We start from the raw sequence: 23711 nt of genomic DNA, 5'->3' as shown, positions 1-23711 counted from the left end.
ATTCTTACTGAAAGAGAGTCTTGTTCTATTGGGAATGAGATGGTTGTGGAATCAAGGGAGGTAATCAATAGTGACTACTTACCTCTATTACTAACTGAAAGAGAGTCTTGTTCTATTGGGAATGAGATGGTTGTCGAATCAAGGGAGGTAATCAATAGTGATAACTTACCTTCATTACTAACAGAAACTGAGTCTTGTTCTATTGGTAATGAGACGGTTGTGGAATCAAGGGAGGTAATCAATAGTGATAACTTACCTTCATTACTAACAGAAACTTAGTCGTGTTCTATTGGGAATGAGATGGTTGTGGAATCAAGGGAGGTAATCAATAGTGACAACTTGCCTTCATTACTTACAGAAACTGAGTCTTGTTCTATTGGTAATGAGACGGTTGTGGAATCAAGGGAGGTAATCAATAGTGACAACTTACCCCCATTACTAACTGAAAGAGAGTCTTGTTCTATTGGTATGTGGAATCAAGGGAGGTAATCAATAGTGACAACTTACCTCCATTACTAACTGAAAGAGAGTCTTGTTCTATTGGTAATGAGATGGTTGTGGAATCAAGTGAGGTAACTCCAGTATCAGTTTCATTTGAAAGTATCACAGACTGAGGGTTCATTTCTACAGATACACTTTCACTTGTTGATATGTTAGTTGTCTATTTAAAAAAAAAACCAAATTAAATGAATTAACATATCTGATCATTAATATGCTGTACAATATCTGATCATTAATATGCTGTACAATATCTGATCATTAATATGCTGTACAATATCTGATCATTAATATGCTGTACCATATCTGATCATTAATATGCTGTACAATATCTGATCATTAATATGCTGTACCATATCTGATCATTAATATGTTGTACAATATCTGATCATTAATGTACAATATCTGATCATTAATATGCTGTACCATATCTGATCATTAATATGCTGTACAATATCTGATCATTAATATGCTGTACAATATCTGATCATTAATGTACAATATCTGATCATTAATGTACAATATCTGATCATTAATATGCTGTACCATATCTGATCATTAATATGCTGTACCATATCTGATCCTTAATATGCTGTACCATATCTGATCATTAATATGCTGTACCATATCTGATCATTAATATGTTGTACAATATCTGATCATTAATGTACAATATCTGATCATTAATATGCTGTACCATATCTGATCATTAATATGCTGTACAATATCTGATCATTAATATGCTGTACAATATCTGATCATTAATGTACAATATCTGATCATTAATGTACAATATCTGATCATTAATATGCTGTACCATATCTGATCATTAATATGCTGTACCATATCTGATCCTTTATATGCTGTACAATATCTGACCATTAATGTACAATATCTGATCATTAATATGCTGTACAATATCAGTATATTCCAACCAATATCAATATATTTCTATGGAACGCCACGACTGCCTTATGTTAATAATCAGCATTATACGCAGTGTTCACAGCATTATATGAAGTGATCACAGCATTATATGTAGTGCTCACAACATTATATGAAGTGATCACAGCATTATATGCAGTGCTCACAGCATTATATGCAGTGTTCACAACATAATATGAAGTGCTCACAACATTATATTAAGTGCTCACAACATTATATTAAGTGCTCACAACATTATATTAAGTGCTCACAACATTATACTAAGTGTTCACAACATTATACGTTTTTTGTTGTATGATGAGATTGATGTATGATGAGATTTATGAATGATGAGATCATTCGGTAAACTTCGTTTTTTAGCGGAAATTACCGAATCCATAATTGGTAAATTACGGTAAATTAATGCCCAAAAAACAAATTTAAACAGTTATAATTATATATGTGATCATTAAGGCAGTATACAATATTTAAAACGGATTGAAATAAGTAAATTAAGAAGTATGATCAATTTAACCCAAGTTTATTCCACACCAGGGCATTTAAAACTTATTTTGAGGATTAGTTTCACCATATTCACAACTTAATATGTATATATATTTACTAGAACACATCCGTGATATCGCGGGTCTGTGACTGAATTAAAGAATATAACTATGCGTAAGCCTTATTTTAGTATTGGTATTGTCATCTGATAAAGTCATGCTGATTATAAGATGAAGTTTTTTCTGCTTTTAACATCTTTCTGTTTGAACCCGTCGACCTGGAACTTGTCAATTTAATATTTGTATTATTGATTTTGTTTGGAAAACAAAAGTCTCTGGAAAGGAGTATTTTTTAATCAACAGTTTTGTCCTTTATGAGTTATGAATAAAATTGAATCTTTGATTCGCTGTTTAACGTCTAACAAATTGAAAACTGTACATGCTGTACCTATACGCCTTATTTTAAGTCCAGATTTTTATTATTCGTATTGTCATCTTAGAAAGTCATACTGATTAAAGTACTACAATCGGGAACAATGTGACAATGATTGAATTAAGTAGTTTCAACCCTGTGATTACGACCCGTGTATATAGCAAAATCTTAAATACAGCGTTTCGTGGTACTCCTGTCAGATGCGAATACGAATACTTTATTTCTCATAAAACTACAATTACATAGTTATAGAGAACTTACATAAATATAACTATAAGGTACAATTTTTACAAGCATGTGTGAACAATACAATGAAATTAACTTGGAGGACTGACTTTCACATTTATAACTTTTATAAATTTACATAGTTTTTCTAATATTACAATATTACATGAATTAAACAGTTGATCAAACTTATAGATATTAGGGTTAGACCAGCAGTATGTAGGTAAAAATTTCTTTCTTTCAAACATAAAAGAATATTTTTCCAATTGAAAATTATTTTTAAAAATACGATAGCATAAAGTTTTAGGTGATTCGGCAACAAATGCAAAGCATTCTTGTTGAAACTGATGCGGAACGTACAGATAATGTAATAGTTAACAGGTGAATATATTATTGGTATCGATTCGACCCGGAACTTCTTAATTATTGGCAATATTAATTGTGTGGAAAACAAAAGGGTCTGGAGTGATGTTATTTTTAATCAACAGCATGGTACTATATTAGTTATATATACTCTCAGATCAGTACTTATAGTGTCTTTTTATTGTTGGGATATACAAGTACCCGCCCACATGCACGTTCACTCTATTTTCTTGTTAGATCATATGTAATTATATTTGTACCCATCTAATGAGTTAATATAAAAAAGAAGATGTGGTATGATTGCCAATGAGACAACTATCCACAAAATACCAAAATGACACAAACATTAACAACTATAGGTCACTGTACAGCCTTCAACAATGACCAAATCCCATACCGCATAGTCAGCTATAAAAGGCCCCGATACGACCATGTAAAACAATTCAAACGAGAAAACTAACAAGCCTTTTACAACTGATTTTCATAGTTCGTTCTTATGTTGTTCTGTTACGCCACTGTCCCAGGTTAGAGGGAGGATACCAACATCCCGCTAACATGTTAAAACCCGCCACATTTTGCATATATGTGGCCGTCCCAAGTCAGGAGGAGCCTTTATTTCAGTGGTTGTCGTTTGTTAATTAATGTGTTATATACATGTTAGTTTTTTGATCGTTTGTTTGTACATAAATTAGGAATATTTTTCGTTTATCATTTCGGGGCCTTCTATAGCTGACTATCCGGTATGGGCTTTCCTCATTGTTGAAGGTCGTACTGTGGCCGTTTAGCTGTTTAAAATTTCTGTGATGTCATTTTGTCTCTTGTGGAAAGTTGTTTCATTGGCAATCATACCACTTTTATATATATACATGTATGTACCGTGCAAACTGACGAACAAACGTAGTAAACGTTTTATTCATCCCCACAAACTCAATTTTCATAAGAGATGATAACTTTAAATGAAAATGTTTAACAGGGTCTTGAAAGGGTAAATTTTTCTATGAAAGTTTAAAATTTCTATATAAGACTGCTGATCACATTTAGAAGACAATTTTAGTACTTGCCGTGCTAAAAAGCTTGTAAAAAAATGGAATAATTGATGTAAAGTTATGTTTAGCACCTACAGCGAAATGCTTTAAACTGCATTTTCCATATCTGTTAGATACTTATTCATGTAAAAATGCCAAATTCTGAAAATCGATGCCAAAAATGACTCTATCATGACATATATAAGCTAGCGTAATATGGCACCTATGTGTTATAGAAAGCTAACTGTTTTATTTAAAAGGTAATTAAGCTTTTTAAAACTGAGTACGGACTATAAAGTGGCACCTTGCTAAATTTCTTCAGTAGGAAATGAACTCGAGAATATATCATACAAATTTTCCTACGATATTTCATTAAATAAACTTTTTATTATTTAACTTACATTTTGCCATTCGTATTTCTTACGACGAACAGAACTTCTTCAATCATTCACCTCTCAGTTTCATCTTTTCCTTACTTATTTCAATCAGTTTTAAATATTGTATGCTACCTTATGATAACATGATTTTAATAACTTTTTAAATTTGTTTGCTGGGCATTACCGTAATTTACCAATTATGGATTCGGTAATTTCCGCTAAAAAACGAAGTTTACCGAATGATCTCATCATTCATAAATCTCATCATACATCAATCTCATCATACAACAAAAAACGTATAATGTTGTGAACACTTAATATAATGTTGTGAGCACTTAATATAATGTTGTGAGCACTTAATATAATGTTGTGAGCACTTAATATAATGTTGTGAGCACTTCATATAATGTTGTGAACACTGCATATAATGCTGTGAGCACTGCATATAATGCTGTGATCACTTCATATAATGTTGTGAGCACTACATATAATGCTGTGATCACTTCATATAATGCTGTGAACACTGCGTATAATGCTGATTATAAACATAAAGCAGTCGTGGCGTTCCATATATTTCAACAGAAAAACAGCTTACTTTCAATCAAATTATAAATCATTTTACAGAAATTTCCAATACATGATAAAATACAACATTTTTATTCATAGATATCCAGATAACTTAACAAATTTAAATTATATATTTTTAAAACTAATGAAGTACAAAAGTCTGGTCAACTCAAGAGGGGGGTGTCTTTAGGGGTCCTGATCCCGAAATTCCAGGCTTAAAAACACAAAATCCTGAGGTCCTGAAATTCAAAGAAATTAAAATCCAAGCATCCTGAAATTCCAAAAAAATATCCCTGATCCCGAAAAGGATCCTTCCTGAAATCCAAAGCTTAAAAACACCTGATCCCAAGTCCTTATAAAGGTCTGACCCTCCCCACTCAAGTTATCAGTACACCTTTAAGATCAAATATATATTTGTTAAGTAATAAAAAGTAAAATAATATAAAATTGTCCCAAGATCTCTATAAGAGATGACAAACAAGTGAAACTACAAGCTACTGCTCACTGATGATACCCCAGCCAAATATTTTTGTAAACAGGAAATTGTTGAGTGATGAATCTTAAAATGCATCACACAGTACAGCTGACTTACATGTATATAAACCCTTAAACCAAATTTCACAAATCCTTGTATTGTAATGCCTGAGAAAAATGTGACGAAAATATCCATGGGACGGAAGGACTGGCGGATGGATGGATGGAAGGATGGCCAGACAGAGGTAAAACAGTATACTCCTACGTTTTTAAAGCAGGGTATAATAAAAACATAATGCTAATATTTGTTAGCTTAACTTGACCTAAAATTCAATCAAAAGCAAAAGTCAGACTTTAACTTGTATTTGCTCTACATCATACTAATGTTGTGTTCCTGTCTCAAACTTGTCAAGAAGAATGTTTCAAGTTTTTGAAAGCTAGAATAAATCAGTAATCATTAATTATGAAAAAAAATATTTAGATGCAACTTTGAAATAACATTTGGTGCAATATATTAGAAACTGTTTAAATTAAGGAAGCTGGCTTGTCATGTTATGGAATTTTTGTAAGATTTTCGGAATCCTCTGGTTTTATCCATTTGAATGCCTTGAAAAAAATGCCCGTTGATCCAAGTTTTCTTTTTGAAAATCTTTTACTGGTATAGTGATAAGCCATCTGTAAAAGTCTTATAAAATTTTCATTTCTTTTAAACAGTTTTTGAGGACTACAACGTGACAATGATAAAGCTATGAAAAGTCAAGAGAGAATATTTTCCAGCCAAAATTTTTAATAGCTCATATCTCGAAAACAAGCACGGTGACCTATATATTTTTTTTGCTCTTTGGATTCCTTTATCAATTCCCTATCAATATAAACTAGTGTTTTGAAAAGTTAATTACTTTGAAACTGAGAAGCGAACTCCCTTAAAATTCTAATTTAATCTTATAGCAATCAATGTCTTTTCTCATTATAATTGCACCAATTAAAAGGGTCCATCAGGAAAAATGAATGTCAGGAGTCTTTATAAAGGAAAAGTTTAATTGCTGGGAAGTTGGAAAGTTTCAGCAATTTTGCTGGTAATCAAAACCATTAAATAACCAATACTTTTAATCAAAAAGTTATTGTGATATTTTTGTTATTGTGCAAAATTGTGACATGATATATTTAGCAAAATAATAACTCAATAGCATAATTCATCTGCACAAAATTCATGAAAAGATGCATGCAGTATTTTCTGATATTAAAATATTTTAGGATCAGCAATAACAAAAACTTACTGGTAGAGAATGAACAATAATATGATCTGTTCCCATGGCCATGCTACTGAGTGAGATAGGGGTACTATTGGCTGGTGCGATAAGGTACATCCCTGAATCTGATTGGTGGAGAACTTCATACTGTATACTATCACCACCATCATCTACTCCTGAAAGTAAAGTATCACATATATAATTATATCTTAGTTGATTATTTTTCTCATAAAAGGAATTGTAAAGAATATTTGGAACTACTATACATCAGTTTTTTTCGTGTTTGCATAATTTTTACCTGTTCTGAAAGGTTGTTGCATAAAACTGAAAACACAAAGTTAGCATTAAATGAATAGTCTGTTAACATATCATCTGATAGAACAAATGGATAGTATAAAAAAGAAGATGTGGTATGATTGCCAATGAGACAACTATCCACTATCCACAAAAGACTAAAATGACACAAACATTAACAATTATAGGTCACCGTACGTGTGACTGTTTGTGTCACAAAATATGTATTTAATGTTAAAGCTGTCTAGGAATAATTGTGTATAATCCAATTGCTTTTGACTGATAAATTTATTTATGGGTAATCATAGAGCTGTACATGAATGTATTGTATAGACATCTGTATACTGCTGAACACCTTTAGATATCCTTGGTTATTTGTCATTAAGTCTATCTAACATCTTCATCTATTCATATGGTATGTTACAAAAACATTGACAAAAACATATATTTTATTGAAACTGCTTGTGTACATCAAAATTGTAATGTTATTATTTTCTGCATCAATTTACCAGCAAGTGCTGCTAAGACATATAAAAATAAGGAGCTGTGGTATGATTGCCAATACAACAACTATCCACAGAATGAAATTGAGAATGGAAAAGGGGAATATGTCAACGGGACAATAACCCGAACCAAAGAATAGATAACAGATGTAGGCTACCAATGGGATTTCTTCTTCTTCTTCTTTAAGTTTCAAGCGATTCTTTAATAATTGAAGATTATTCAACGGGTGTCGACTAAAAATTTATAATTTACATTTTAGCAAGGAAAAAAATCAAAAATAACAAAATCAAGAAAAAACAAAATAACGTATGTACATTCGAAAAATAAATTTTTGATAAAACTATATACATTTGATAACAAAATAGTTAGGAATAGAATATGGGGATGAGAGCAGATTCTGTGATCATACTCTTAAATCCCTCTACTGTACTGCATGAAACTATTTGTTGTGGCAGATAGTTCCAATTTATAATTGTTCGTGGATAAAAGGAATATTTATAACTGTCTTTAGATGTTTGTATCTGCCTAAATGAGTGTGGATTGCTATGTCTGGTTCTATTGTCTAGTGGGATCAAAAGGTTATGTGTAGGGACTGCAACAATTTCATGAATAATTTTGTAGAAGAAAACAAATCTGTAACGTAAGCGCCTAATTTCGAGTGGGTACCAATTTAGGTCTGTCATCATTTCAGTAACTGAGCTGGTGTTATGGAAGCCATTGCATGAGAAGCGTGCTGCTCTTCTCTGTACTTTTTCGATTTGTGTAATTTGCTGTTTTTGATGTGGATCCCAGATTGTTGAGCAGTACTCTAATTTTGGTCGGACAAGAGCTTTATATGCATGTGCTTTAACTTTTGGAGAGGCTATTTTTAGGTTTCTACGAATAAATCCAAGGGACTGATTTGCTTTTGATGTCATTTTATCTATAGGTTTGTCCCATTTTAAATTTGATTGAAGAGTAAGGCCTACATATTTTGTAGAGTCAACTTATATAACTGTATAGGTATATACTGTGTGGTGACATCATTCTGTAGACCTATAAACTTCACACCATGTTGCATACCTGAATTTAATTGTATAGGTATATACTGTGTGGTGACATCATTCTGTAGACCTATAAACTCCACACCATTGTTGCATACCTGAATTTAATTGTATAGGTATATACTGTGTGGTGACATCATTCTGTAGACCTATAAACTTCACACCATGTTGCATACCTGAATTTCATTGTATAGGTATATACTGTGTGGTGACATCATTCTGTAGACCTATAAACTCCACACCATTGTTGCATACCTGAATTTCATTGTATAGGTATATACTGTGTGGTGACATCATTCTGTAGACCTATAAACTTCACATTATGTTGCATACCTGAATTTAATTGTATAGGTATATACTGTGTGGTGACATCATTCTGTAGACCTATAAACTTCACACCATTGTTGCATACCTGAATTTCATTGTATAGGTATATACTATGTGTTAACATCATTCTGTAGACCTATAAACTACACACCATTGTTGCATACCTGAATTTCATTGTATAGGTATATACTGTGTGGTGACATCATTCTGTAGACCTATAAACTTCACACCATGTTGCATACCTGAATTTAATTGTATAGGTATATACTGTGTGGTGACATCATTCTGTAGACCTATAAACTCCACACCATTGTTGCATACCTGAATTTAATTGTATAGGTATATACTGTGTGGTGACATCATTCTGTAGACCTATAAACTTCACATTATGTTGCATACCTGAATTTCATTGTATAGGTATATACTGTGTGGTGACATCATTCTGTAGACCTATAAACTTCACACCACTGTTTCATACCTGAATTTAATTGTATAGGTATATACTGTGTGGTGACATCATTCTGTAGACCTATAAACTTCATACCATTGTTTCACACCTGAATTTAATTGTATAGGTATATACTGTGTGGTGACATCATTCTGTAGACCTATAAACTTCACACCATGTTGCATACCTGAATTTAATTGTATAGGTATATACTGTGTGGTGACATCATTCTGTAGACCTATAAACTTCACATTATGTTGCATACCTGAATTTAATTGTATAGGTATATACTGTGTGGTGACATCATTCTGTAGACCTATAAACTTCATACCACTGCCTGCCTGTGGGGTCTGTTTTACTTTCAGGTTTTGTAAATGTATTGTCTTAAGATACTCTAACATATCTGCAATACAAACATATCCTAAAATGCAGCAACTATTAAGTTTTTATATCGTGTATATGGATATCTTAAATCCAAATTGATATCTATAATTAGTGAGAAAAAAAAATCCTCCAAAACAAGAATGTGCCTATAGAAACCGAAGCCCCACTCACAATATCATTTTCTGTATTCAGTGGACCTTGAAATTGGGGTTAAAACTCTTATCTGACATTAAAAAGATCATATCATAGGGAACTTGTGTAGTAAGTTTCAAGTTGATTAAATTCTAACTTCATCAAAATCTACCTTGACCAAAAACTTTTACCTGAAGTGGGACAGATGGTTGTTTAAGACTGCAAATCTAATTATACTACAGAAACTTTGATTTTTTTGGGATTTTTTTTAAGGGAGATAATTGTTTCGAGCCCAATGGAGCTAATGTAACCAAATCGAGCTATACAAGATAAAATTATAGACAATCCAAACCTGTTCATTAGATCAAAATGAAATTTACAAAGTGTCATACCTTTAAATTCCATACTTTGATATTCTGTACAATGCCTTTTTAATGACCACCATTTTCCTCTCAACCACTGGGGAGATCTCACACTAATAATAAATAAAGTAAAATAAATGTGTTATCATCTTTTGTAAATACAAGTGAGCAGAGTTAATAGATTTGCATTTCAACATTTAAAACATGAATAGATGGCATCGTAGAAGTTTTTAACAGTTACAATTTAATGAACAATAAAATCGAATTAATCTTTACTTCTGTGTAACCCTTTTTATTGAAGGAATGGAATGTTTATCAAATTAAAGTGTGAAATCACTCATTAAAATGTATATTTCTATATTATTAATCTGTGTTATTATAATAAAAAGATAAACTGAACCATATTTTAGTGTTATACTACACAATTACAACTAACCTTGGCCAGTTACTGGCTAGATCATTCCAATCAATCTCTGTGTCATCATTTACGTCCAAATTAGCTATTCTGTAATAAATAGATTACCACTTATTAATATCTATATAAATTAGCTATTCTGTAATAAATAAAGTACCACTTATTAATATCTATATAAATTAGCTTTTCTGTAATAAATAAAGTACCACTTATTAAAATCTATATAAATTAGCTATTCTGTAATAAATAAAAAAAGTACCACTTATTAATATCTATATAAATTAGCTTTTCTGTAATAAATAAAGTACCACTTATTAAAATCTATATAAATTAGCTATTCTGTAATAAATAAAGTACCACTTATTAGCTATTCTGTAATAAAACTAGAGGCTCTCAAGAGCCTGTGTCGCTCACCTGTTACTGTATTTACTGATGTTGGCCATCTTAGTTGGTAAGCGGGGTCATTAGCATGGTCATTAGACACTTTTTTAAATAGATACCCTAGTAATGATTGTGACCAAGTTTGGTTAAATTTGGCCCAGTAATTTTAGAATAGAAGATTTTTGTTACAAAAATGACAAAAAGTTGTTCAATATTGACTATAAAGGCCAATAACTCCTTAAGGGGTCCTCTAACAACTTTCATCATGTTGACTTATTTGTAGATCTTACTTTGCTGAACATAATTGCTGTTTACAGCTTATCTCTATCTATAATAGTATTCAAGATAATAACCAAAAACTGCAAAATTTCCTTAAAATTACCATTTTTAGGGCAGCAATCCAACAATGGATTGTCGGATTCATCTGAAAATATGTGAGGGGATAGATCTTATTCTGAGGGACATTTAAATATTGAAAGATTTGCGCTACACGACTTAGTTTCAAAGATATAAAGCGAAAACGGCATTTTACCACTATGTTCTAATTTTAGCCAGGACGGCCATTTTGTTTGGTAGGTGGGGTCATTGGACACATTTTTTAAACTGTATACCACAATGATAATTGTGGCTAAGTTTGGTTAAATTTGGCCCAGTAGTTTCAGAGAAGAAGATTTTTGAACAAGTACCAAAAAATGACGAAAAGTTTAAAAAAATTGACTATAAAGGGCAATAACTCCTTAAGGGGTTGACTGACAATTTTGGTCATATTAACTAAATTGTAGGTCTTACTTTGCTGAACATTATTGCTGTTTACAGTTTATCTCTATCAATAATAGTATTCAAGATAATAACCAAAAACTGCAAAATTTTCTTAAAAAAACCAATTCAGGTGTAGCAACCCAACAAAAGGTTGTCGGATTTGTCTGAAAATTTCAGAGCAGGTAGATCTTGACCTGATCAACAATTTTACCCCATATTAGATTTGCTCTAAATGCTTTGGTTTCAAAGATATAAGCCAAAATATACATTTTACCCCTGTGTTCTATTTTTAGCCATGGTGGCCATCTTGGTTGGATGGCCAGGTCATCGGGCACATTTTTTAAACTAGATACCCCAAGGATGATTGTGGCCAAGTTTGGTGAAATTTGGCCCAGTAGTTTCAGAGGAGAAGATTTTTGTAAAAGTTTACAAACGACTGACGACGGACGCCAAGTGATGAGAAAAGCTCACTTGACCTTTCAGGTCAGGTGAGCTAAAAAAGTACCACTTATTTATATTTATATGAAAATTTTGGTTATTTTGGTAAAGTTGCTCAAAACAAAAATAAAAAAGACAATTTAAAATCATTATTAACATCCAATATACAGGTAACAAGTTTAAGTAAACAATGATCCTCTAATGTTATGAATTTGAAATCGTCCCTTTGTACAAAATTGTATGGGTAGTTAGCTATGCAGCACCATCTGAATAACTGTGGCATCAAAGTATTGTTTGCAGTGATTAAATGTGCAAAGAACAGTGACAAATTCATAATACTTGAACATGTGTGTGACATTGAAAGTGTTCAATCAGTACAGATAATGTAACTACTCTAAAGACTTTTATTGTCTCCTTTAAAATGAAGCTAAAATTCTAGTGTTTATATTTTAATAATGCAAACAAATTTCTGATTTTGATAAATTTATCCAAGAGCTGCAGGTCATCTATATTTTGCACAGCAGAAATATATAATGTACCGGTAAGTGGAATTTTAATTTGTCTCTATAAGTGGATATCCCATTTTTAAAGTGCCTTCCCTCTGAACCATGTATGCTTTAAAGGAAAAGCTTTAATTCTTTCCATTTAAAATGTGTTTAATGAAAGGTTACAAATAATCTTCACAGAGAAAAAGATGCAAATTATCTAGAAATGTAAATTCACTCAAATCAAAGTTTAAGTGGTAAACATACTTTAGAACTAAGTTTATATCATCCTCACGAGTCCATTCTGTACCTCCTTTCTGTTTCCAATTTAGATAATTCAGCCATTTTGTTCGACACTGTTTTTCTGACCTTGTTTGAACTCTCTCTGCAACCAATGCCCAGGATAACCCTGTAGTAACATTTTCACCTGAATAAAAGACGAGCCCATCTTGATTTTTCTCTTTAAAATTTTATAAATGATAAAAAAATGTTAAACATGCAATGTAAATAAAGCAGCAACAATTTCTTCCTTACAATAATTATCATTGTCACAATGCTTAGTTTCTTCTGTTAACTATTCTATTGTTGGATTCAGAATTCTTTTAAACTGAGTTTTACTGTGCCTATTGCTGTTTGTTTATTCCACATTGGCTAGAGGTATAGGGGGAGGGTTAAGATCTCACAAAACATGTTTAACCCTGCAGCATCTTTGTGCCTGTCCCAAGCCAGGAGCCTTTGCTATTTGTTAGTTTTGAATGTATCTTTTTAAAATCATGGTTCATTTCATATAAGTTTTCAAGTTAAGTATGCCTATATATTTTCGCTGAACATGTTTACATAATTGTTTAGGGGTCAACTGAAGCCCCTCTCCTGGTACAGGATTTTCTCACTGTGTTGGTGGTCTCAGTCTTTTTTTTTGCTATATGATCAGGTTGTTGTCTCTTTGACACATCATCCTTTTCAATTTTTGTCATGTATGCATATTCTTGGATTCATATGTTTTAGCACTGAGGGTACATGATGATTATTACATTAATCTTCCATTAATGTTCATAAAAATAATAATAGGGTTGCAAATATCAAGAACCACCATATTCATATTTTTACTCCTACCTGGTTTTACACCTGCCAGATCATATACAGCTGAAGCTAACCTTCTCTCTTCTTCCCTTAACCATTTACCTTCAAAATATAAACTTAAAACTCAGCTATGGTTGACATATATGAGGGTTTGGATGGGGGTTCAATGATTAAAGAATAATGCCCTTAAAAAATGAAGATTAGAGAAATGTGTGGTCTAATTTTTTGAAGATTAGAGAAAAAAGGGGTTAATTTTTTGAAGATTAGAGAAAAAAGGGGTTAATTTTTTGAAGATTAGAGAAAAAAGTGGCGAAAATTCAGATTTTTTTGTGATCTATCTAATTTATACTGGGATTATCATGATTATGTGACAGGATATGTTTCCCAAAATTTTAGATTGCATTTCAAGTTTGGATAAAATTAATCAGCATTTTCTGAAATTGCAATGAATAATCTCATATTATTGTTTATTGTTCAACTAATCCCTTGATATAAGACTGCATTAATGATGGGTGTGCCAAAAAGAATGTGTCTGAAGTACATGGATGCCCCATCATTTTTATGTTCAGTGGACTGTGAAAATGGGGTAAAACTAGAAAGATCATATCATAGGGAACATGTGTCAATGTGTGTACTAAGTTTTAAGTTGATTGGACTTCAATTCTATCAAAAACTACCTCGACCAAAAACTTTAACCTGAAACGGGAAGGACGGACGGAAGAACAGAGGGACAAAGGGATGGAAGAACAAATGGACATTCAAACGGACACACAGGCTAGAAAACATAATGCCAATAAATGGGGCATAAAAAATGTAAGAATTTTTAAAATGTACATTATTTTTTTTATTTTTCATTCCTACCTGAATTACAAGTTTCCCTCATCAGTCTGAATTTATCCTTTACAGATGAAGCACTTCTACCTAGAGCGGCACCAATTGATGCCCAATCATTACCAAACCTTCCACGAAGACTAAAATATACAAACATAACTATAATCTAATATATTAAATTTGAAGAGAACAACATTTGTACTCTCTAAGACTTTTAAAATCTTTTTTCTTTAAGTAACATTTATGGAATGGATGGTATGAAATTAATACTAAATGAAAAGATATCAAGATGGAACACTTAAATTGTTTGAATTGATCCAAAAACCATATGGATATTAGGTTGGATTGAATTTTAGCCCCCTACATCATAGATGAGCTTAATTTAAATGAAGATTGTGTCATGCCCTATAAATGCCTTTTGTTTATTTTTGATGTTCAGTTGCTGTCTCATTGTAACCAACACATGGTATTCCTACTTAACAAATCATGGTTGAGGGATCTTTTGAGTGCTATAAGAAGACACTTTCACAAAAATATATTTAATATATTCAGCAAAACTACAAACATTCCATTATGAATGTAAGGTGGGTTTGTACTTCTCAGTCTGAGTAACTAGGTTCAATATCTAAACAGTGGGTTCCCTCAAGAAAGAGTTCAATTTTGTTCAAGATTTAAATGAGACACACTTGCATAAAAAAAGACAAAATAGGGTACGTAACAAGTACTTAACTTACATGTAGAGTCTACCAAATTCAACATTTAATATATTTTTTCAAACTATCTATAAATTGTATGCTTTTTCAAATGCCCGTTATCTACTTACTCTTTAAGCTTGTTAATTTCATCAGGTGTATATTTGCCAATGTGATTTTTCTGATCATACATCCTGGTTACTCTTCTATAGACAGAGAACAATGGTCGCTGTAAACCTCTAGCAATGTTACGATAGAAATCTTTTCTTTCATCTTTTGACATCTCAAATATAATGTGTGTAGGGTCAACTATATTACGTTCCTACAAAAACACAAATATGAAATTACTATAATACTTTAAATTCAGAAATCTGCCATTGCATGCATTTTTTATTGCGATTTTGTCAGTAGACTTAAATATGATTTTAATTTTTACGATTTTGAGAAAAATCCTGTTTAATTCATATAAAATATTTCAAAATGCAAGTTTAAATTATTGCCTTTACAACTCTTTCGCATTTTTTGCAATAACAAAACCTAGCAATAATTTCTGAATTTAGAGTAATGTAGAATTAAGTAGATGTTTGTTTATTATTGTAGACTATATTTTAAACTCTTGATGTCCTTTTTTGTTTGATGGCATCTCAGACACATAAAACACATTTCCTTTTTTTTCCTAATTTCTTTTTAAAATTATCATGAATGTTTTGTGACTCAGATGTAGTTAAGCTATATATTTATATTTCTTGAGGATCTGTAAAATAGTTTAAGTTCCCCTCTCATTTTAAGTATGCAGTAAACTTTACTTTTTGAAGCCTCTAGTGGTCAAATTGTCATGATAGAAAGTCTAGCTTAACTACCCTTTGCATGAGGCTTAGATAAGGATCTTATTTCACCTAATTTTCAATGCAATTTTTACTGTTAAATAATTCCATATTTGTCTATCAAGATGATATAATACTACTTAAGAACAGGTAGACTTGTATTTATAACATCATTTTTTTTTTTATTAAGTTTTAATGTGAAAACTCATAGAATTTGGTAGATGAATTTGATTTCAGACCTGCATGCATAGTGCACATACAAGGAACCATTTGAGACTTCATATAAAAGTTAATTTTAAGTGTTATTGTGAAAATTCATAGAATTTGGTTGTTCAATGTGTGGTCATCAGACCTGCTTGTACAGTGCACATACAAGAAACAACTAAATAGTTAACAGTGTAACATAAATTGTTGAAAACCTTCCAGAGAGTTACAACATATGAAAAAACTTTCTTTAATATGAGTCACTAAGACAAGTGTCGTCTGCAAAGTTAAAATTTCTTAAAAATAATCCAGGACTACAAAAATTTGAATCTTATGACTATTCATCAATATTACAGGTCAAAGTTTAACAACAAAGTAATCATAAATATTTACTGCACAATAACTGTTAATATTCTGCTGTAATACAGCAACTTCTTCCTTTGTCCATTGTCCTTGTTTCCATGTTGCGCCTATAAAGATATAAATGAATATGAAAAAAGTCGAATTTTAAAATAACATTTCCAATCTGTGACATATTGCATTTCCAAATGTCAGGAATACTCAAGATAATCTCAAAGGTTAGCCGTTTCAAAAATCACCTCTGACTCGAGTATCAACTATTCTTTTAATAACATTTTTTTCGTCCAAAATTGTGGATATAATATTGTTTCTTCTTTAACATTATTTAGATTGTATACCCTTATGTCTATTTTGGATATTTATCATAGTTGAATCTCAATGAAGTTCTACCTCATATCTTCTTTTATTTATAAGCTTAATTTATATGTATACCTTTGCTATGAAGAGCATCCTTTTCATCTCTAGTTGTGAACCAAGCCTGAGAAATATCTGAGCTTTCTAAAGCTTTTCTGTTCCCAGAACCTGACTGTTTTGGGCCTGAATCTCCTGCTCCTAATAAGACTGATCCATTTGTTGCCTTAAAAATAAGAGTAATTAATGAAAATTAAAACTCAGATAAATAGCAATGCTTTTCAAAAGTTTGTGTAGTAGAAAACAAATAGTCATGGTGGCTGTTACATTGTATCTGCTCTTTGGTCGGATTACTGTCTCTTTGACAGGTTTGACATATTCCCAATTTCCATTCTCAATTTTATTCATGTAGTAAATGGATTGAAGACAATAAACTAAAACTTACTAAACATTATTATTATATGAAAATAATTTATACTTGTTTTTCTGTGATAAAATCATAATCATTATACTAATCTCATGATCATGATCATGATTATAAAATTACTCAATTCAATCATTTTACAGACAAAAAGTTATTTGAAACCTTACAGTAATGAAAATTCAGTTTCTACAGTCTAGTGAAATATCCCTTGTTTAATTAAAAATGGCTTACTACACTGTCCTTACCCCTTGGGGTTTGTTAAAAAGTCAAAGAGATGTAAAGAACTTCAAAATTTAGTAGTATTTTTTTTTAACTTGAATCAAATCTGGTGAAATGCAAAAGGTGGTTCTCCTTATCTCCTATTTTAATTGGCTGGCTGTTAAATTATCTAATCTTACTTTAAACAAATCCTCTCAAAAACACTAATGTAACAAATTTACCTGAACTGTTTCCACTTTTTCTACAATGGTTTCATCAGTTGTCAATGTATCATCTGCAATAGAAATGAAATACCTTAAATGATAGTAAAAAACAATTATCATTTACAGAAATGATGCATAATGTACAAGTATGATGTCTTTACCGTCTTTTAGGGTGTATAGTGCACACCGCATTTATGGTCCAAGAAACGTGAGAAAAGTGCAGATATCTCATTCAGATGTTCACTTTATTCATGTGACATTTAAATACAATTTCTACAGAGAAAAAAATAGGCCATGGATAACAATTTGGTTTTCAAATAATGATCCACTTCATTTGAACTTTGGTGGATAGTTGTCTCATTGGCATTCATATCACATCTCCTTATTTTTATCCTGAAAAAAATCAACGCAGCTTTACCATGTTTACAAGAACAATTACTATGTCTATAGCTATCCATATATACATGTACCTGGAGCCACAGATAACACATAAGACTGGCCATCACCACCTTCAATACGAAATCTTTTGGCTGCAGGCTCATCTCCATTTTGAGTATTTTCAATAGAATCCATTCCAAGGGATGCTAAAATTAAATCAGAACCATTAAAACATGATAAATATGACAATTAATGGATCTTTTCATTAGATGTCTGTATATTCAGTGCACCATTCCTAAAATGTATCTAATCAATGTGTTTGAACCTAAATGGTAAGCATCTTTATGTTTAAATAAAGCTACATTTTGGATGTCATAGATCGCATATTTGATAATTGGAAAAATATTACTTCGCCAATAAATTTTTATGTCATGATTAATATCACAAGAGTATTTCAATACGCTGTACATGTATATATATATATAAATACTTTTTCACTTTTTTTGGTCTTTTGGAGAATGTTGTTTGTGCTGTTTTTAGACCCTTCTACAACGAAATTTGTTTTACATGCACACGTAAAAAAATTGCGGTTTTTATCCAACGCAATCATAGGTTTGAACGTAGTTTTCAATTTAGACTCGTTTATATATATATATATGGGTTCGAATCCCGGCGAGGGAAGAACCAAAAATTTGCAAAAGCAAATTTACAGATCTAACATTGTTGGGTTGATGTTCAGACGAGTTATATATATATATATATATATATACTAGAACACACCCGTGATATCGCCTTATTTTTTAGTCCAGATTTTTAGTATTCTTATTGTTATCTTAGAAAGTCTTACTGAATAAAATACTACAATAGACCTGGAACAATTTGACAATTTAGTAGTGTCAACCCTGTGATTATGACCCGTGTATATAGCATATTAATCCTGAATACACCGTTTGTTGGTGCGCCTGTCAGATGCGGACCGTACAGATAAGGCAATAGGTACAATGTAACAGGTGAATATACTATTGGTATCGGTATCGGACTCGACCCGGAACTTCTTAATTATTGGCAATATTAATTACGTGGAAAACAAAAGGGCCTGGAGTGGTGTAATTTTTAATCTACACCTTTGTACTATATCAGTTATATATAAAGTTGAATTCTTTGATTCTCCGTTTTTACGTGATGACGGCTGACAAACTGGACATCGTAATTTTAGTATTATAGATATAAGTGCCTATAAATAGCAGCTCATGACATACAAATCTATGGGAGTGTGAATTAATCAGTACAGAGATTAATTCAATTACACAAATAAAATTATAGATTGCCTAACAATGTAATTTTAACACACTATTTAGTATGTAAATATAAGAATGTTTAAAATATTTACAAAATGATGAAAATAAACGCAATATTTCGCTAGACCAACTAGCTTTATCAAGCGTGCATCTATCCAGGTGAAATCAGATGTAGATGATAAGAAACTTTTGCAGCTCAATGTATATGTTGAACTTCGCTGCCTTGAAAATAAGAAAATTTTGCAGCTCAATGTCTATGTTGAATTTGGATTGAGCTGCCTTAAAAATAAAAAAAAAATTCAGCTCCACGTATATGTTGCTCTTGGATTTAGCTGCCTTAAAAATACATAATTGGTAGTTGAAATAGCAACGTCCATTGGCCGATATTACGGGATAAAAAGGATGATGCTTTGTTTTAAAATTATTCTTTATCTTTCCTGTATCTTTTCTTGTCTTTTTCGTTAAGACCATCAGGTTCTAAAGTGTGGAGTTGGTGGATCCAAAAGTTTTCTCTTCTCCTTCTCGCCGTGGTGTCCCACTCGGTGTCGACTTCTATAATTTGGAAAGTGACGTTTTCAAAAGTATGTTTCGTTGAACGAAGATGTCTTGTGAGAAGACAGTTTTTGTTGGTTTTGTACAATGAACGATGGTTAAGCCGAATATTAAATTTGTCCATTGTTTCTCCCACATACTGAATGCCACAAGTGTCACATGTTAATATATAAATTGAGTTCTCCGTTTTACAGTTGGAATTTGAGTAGATGGTATAATTTTGTTTAGTAACGGAGCTGATGAAAGAACTGCTTGTATTGGCAGCTTTACAACACAAACAATTCCTTCGACCACATTGTGTGTAGCAACTGGGCGATGGAGTAGGCTGCTTTGCTAATACAGAAGTCACTAATTTGTCACGGATGTTTTAAGGTCTTCTGAAGGCCATGACTGGTGGTGATGAAAATACTTTTTTTTAGATTTAAATCATTTTCTATAATTTTCCAAAATTTCTGAACAATGGATGACACATTTTTAAAATCAGGATGGTAAGTGAGTACAAGGGGTGTTCTGTTAGCTGCTTTATTCTTATCTTTGTACTCAAGAAGTTCTTGGCGACTAGTTTTGTTTGCCCTTTCAAAAGCGCTATCAATGATGTTGTTATTGTATCCTCGAACAACTAGATGTTTACGAAGTTGTCCAAGTCTAGCATCTTTCGTATTTTCATTAGAGCATATTCTCTTGATTCGTAATGCCTGGCTGAATGGGATACCACGGGAGCAGTGTTTAGGATGGCAACTTTTAGGAGAAAGGAATTGATGTTTGTCCGTTTGTTTGGTATGAAGGTCCGTTATAATGGTTCTGTTCTTGATGTAACTTGTAGTATCGAGGAAGTTAATTTTCTCCATAGAGGATTCATATGTAAATTACCATTCAATAAAATTTACATATGAATCCTCTACTATAACAGACCTTCATACCAAACAAACGGACAAACATCAATTCCTTTCTCTTAAAAGTTGCCATCCTAAACACTGCTCCTGTGGTATCCCATTCAGCCAGGCATTACGAATCTGCTCTAATGAAAATACGAAAGATGCTAGACTTGGACAACTTCGTAAACATCTAGTTGTTTGAGGATACAATAACAACATCATTGATAGCGCTTTTGAAAGAGCAAAGAAAACTAGTCGCCAAGAACTTCTTGAGTACAAAGATAAGAATAAACTAGCTAACAGAACACCCCTTGTACTCACTTACCATCCTGATTTTAAAAATGTGTCATCCATTGTTCAGAAATTTTGGAAAATTATAGAAAATGATTTAAATCTAAAAAAAGTATTTTCATCACCACCAGTCATGGCCTTCAGAAGACCTAAAACATCCGTGACAAATTAGTGACTTCTGTATTAGCAAAGCAGCCTACTCCATCGCCCAGTTGCTACACACAATGTGGTCGAAGGAATTGTTTGTGTTGTAAAGCTGCCAATACAAGCAGTTCTTTCATCAGCTCCGTTACTAAACAAAATTATACCATCTACTCAAATTCCAACTGTAAAACGGAGAACTCAATTTATATATTTAAAACATGTGACACTTGTGGCATTCAGTATGTGGGAGAAACAATGGACAAATTTAATATTCGACTTAATAACCATCGTTCATCGTACAAAACCAACAAAAACTGTCCTCTCACAAGACATCTTCGTTCAACGAAACATCCTTTTGAAAACGTCACTTTCCAAATTATAGAAGTCGACACCGGGTGGGACACCACGGCGAGAAGGAGAAGAGAAAACTTTTGGATCCACCAACTCCACACTTTAGAACCTGGTGGTCTTAACGAAAAAGACAAGAAAAGATACAGGAAAGATAAAGAATAATTTTAAAACAAAGCATTGTCCTTTTTATCCCGTAATATCGGCCAATGGAAGTTGCTATTTCAACTACCAATTATGTATTTTTAAGGCAGCTAAATCCAAGAGCAACATATACATGGAGCTGATTTTTTTTTATTTTTAAGGCAGCTCAATCCAAATTCAACATAGACATTGAGCTGCAAAATTTTCTTATTTTCAAGGCAGCGAAGTTCAACATATACATTGAGCTGCAAAAGTTTCTTATCATCTACATCTGATTTCACCTGGATAGATGCACGCTTGATAAAGCTAGTTGGTCTAGCGAAATATTGCGTTTATTTTCATCATTTTGTAAATATTTTAAACATTCTTATATTTACATACTAAATAGTGTGTTAAAATTACATTGTTAGGCAATCTATATATACAGTCAGGGGACTTACTTAAACAAGTGATTTTCTAAATCACTGATTCAAGTAAAATTATTTCCATAAAGGTTGGAAGTTAGAGTTGTCTTTCTTTAATAATCACCTGTTTAAGTAGTACAAATTAATCACTAGAAGAAGTGATCTAATTTTAATGTAGCTTTAAATATAGAATACTAATGATCCAGGGACTAATTATGTTTCTAAACATATCAGAACCAACATCTGTGTTGTCTAGGATGGCCAGGTCATTTCAGGTGATGACCTTGTACTGAATCTAGGATAATGACATAAAAATCACTTGTTTACGTATCAGACCTCAATTTCCTTCCCAAAAATCACTTCTTTAAGTATCATTCTGTTAATAACCCACACTAATTTCAACACCCCCGAACAGTGAAATTTTTATCGCGAACAGTAGAATTTTATTACATAATCTGAAAGATGAAACCTTGAACTTCACAGGAAAAATACTCCCACTGCTGTGAAAAATCTTTTAAGAAAGTATCAGCTCATTATGTAAAGCCATTATTATGGCATTTTTTCAACTAAAATGGAATTTTCAGCTAAATGATAGCATCAAAGGCATGAACCTTGCTACTTAAAAGAAGCAAAAAGTTCATTTTTTTTAAATTTTACTAATTAAAAGATATTATGTTAACTTATGTGTTTAAAATTTTGAAAAAACTACAAAATCCCAATATTTGATAAAACCTCGAATTTGCTACTCAAATAAGTGATTTAAAAATCACTTATTTCAGTAAGTCCCCTGACTGATATATATATATATATATATGAATTTTTTTTTAGAATCTAAGATGCACATCTGTCTGTCATGTCTGTTTTGTGACTGTGACCACGTGACCCTTCCCCTCAGAAAAATTTTCACTAACCAGCAGCTTCTTTTGACAGAATAAGGAACCCAGCTGTTGAAGATGGATCCATGTCTACAATGTTCTCTATGTCCTTCCATTCCTCAACAGCTACATCTGTTTGTCCTAAATCAGCTTCCCCATCTGGTACCTCTATCTTTAAAAGATGAGTCTTGTGAATTGTCTCCCCTTCATCACCATTATCAATTGCCTCCCCTTGTAAATTTGCATTGTTTGTAACATCTTCTATTGATGTCACTGACTGTGTTAGGTCATGTTGTTCATTATATTGTGCATCTGATATTCCGTTTGTACATATTTCTTGTACAACTGGTTCTGATGTTGCCTGATTATCTGTCTCCATAAAAAACACCTGCAATATAAAGAGGGTGGTAAAGGGGGATGCTTGCACTAATTTTTTTTTAAATAGGACATAATTTCACTTTGAACGTGAAATAATTTCTATAATGAACGTTGCATGAAAAAGAAATACTTAATGTGAACCTTTTTTGACTGTCAGTCACGGTCTTCTTTTATATATATATTAACTCTTTGTTTTACTTGATATTCCCGATTAAGTATACACAT

At 31.9% G+C, this 23711-nt stretch overlaps 1 protein-coding gene across 6 annotated transcripts in view; it reads right to left on the bottom strand.

Moving 5' to 3' along the window:
• The window catches only part of LOC134727370 (cyclin-D-binding Myb-like transcription factor 1), a 31702-nt gene that overhangs the window by 7321 nt on the left and 670 nt on the right, over positions 1-23711 (bottom strand). For all 6 annotated transcript variants that reach the window (XM_063591757.1, XM_063591771.1, XM_063591764.1 and 3 more), the window contains exons 2-15: positions 23145-23496; positions 18270-18383; positions 17818-17870; positions 17035-17179; positions 16636-16712; positions 15346-15536; positions 14553-14662; positions 13725-13793; positions 12879-13038; positions 10570-10638; positions 10164-10246; positions 9521-9658; positions 6667-6815; positions 508-661 (exon numbers count right to left, since the gene is read on the bottom strand). In XM_063591757.1, the coding sequence (XP_063447827.1) occupies positions 508-661; positions 6667-6815; positions 9521-9658; positions 10164-10246; positions 10570-10638; positions 12879-13038; positions 13725-13793; positions 14553-14662; positions 15346-15536; positions 16636-16712; positions 17035-17179; positions 17818-17870; positions 18270-18383; positions 23145-23487 (1855 nt within the window). In that variant the 5' untranslated portion in view covers positions 23488-23496. The remainder of the gene's footprint in view (positions 1-507; positions 662-6666; positions 6816-9520; positions 9659-10163; positions 10247-10569; positions 10639-12878; positions 13039-13724; positions 13794-14552; positions 14663-15345; positions 15537-16635; positions 16713-17034; positions 17180-17817; positions 17871-18269; positions 18384-23144; positions 23497-23711) is intronic.

This window comes from Mytilus trossulus, chromosome 1 (genome assembly GCF_036588685.1).
Source record: "Mytilus trossulus isolate FHL-02 chromosome 1, PNRI_Mtr1.1.1.hap1, whole genome shotgun sequence".
NCBI lineage: Eukaryota > Metazoa > Mollusca > Bivalvia > Mytilida > Mytilidae > Mytilus > Mytilus trossulus.
The sequence above is the reverse complement of the archived record's forward strand: the minus strand, read 5'-3'. Positions and strand labels throughout refer to the sequence as shown.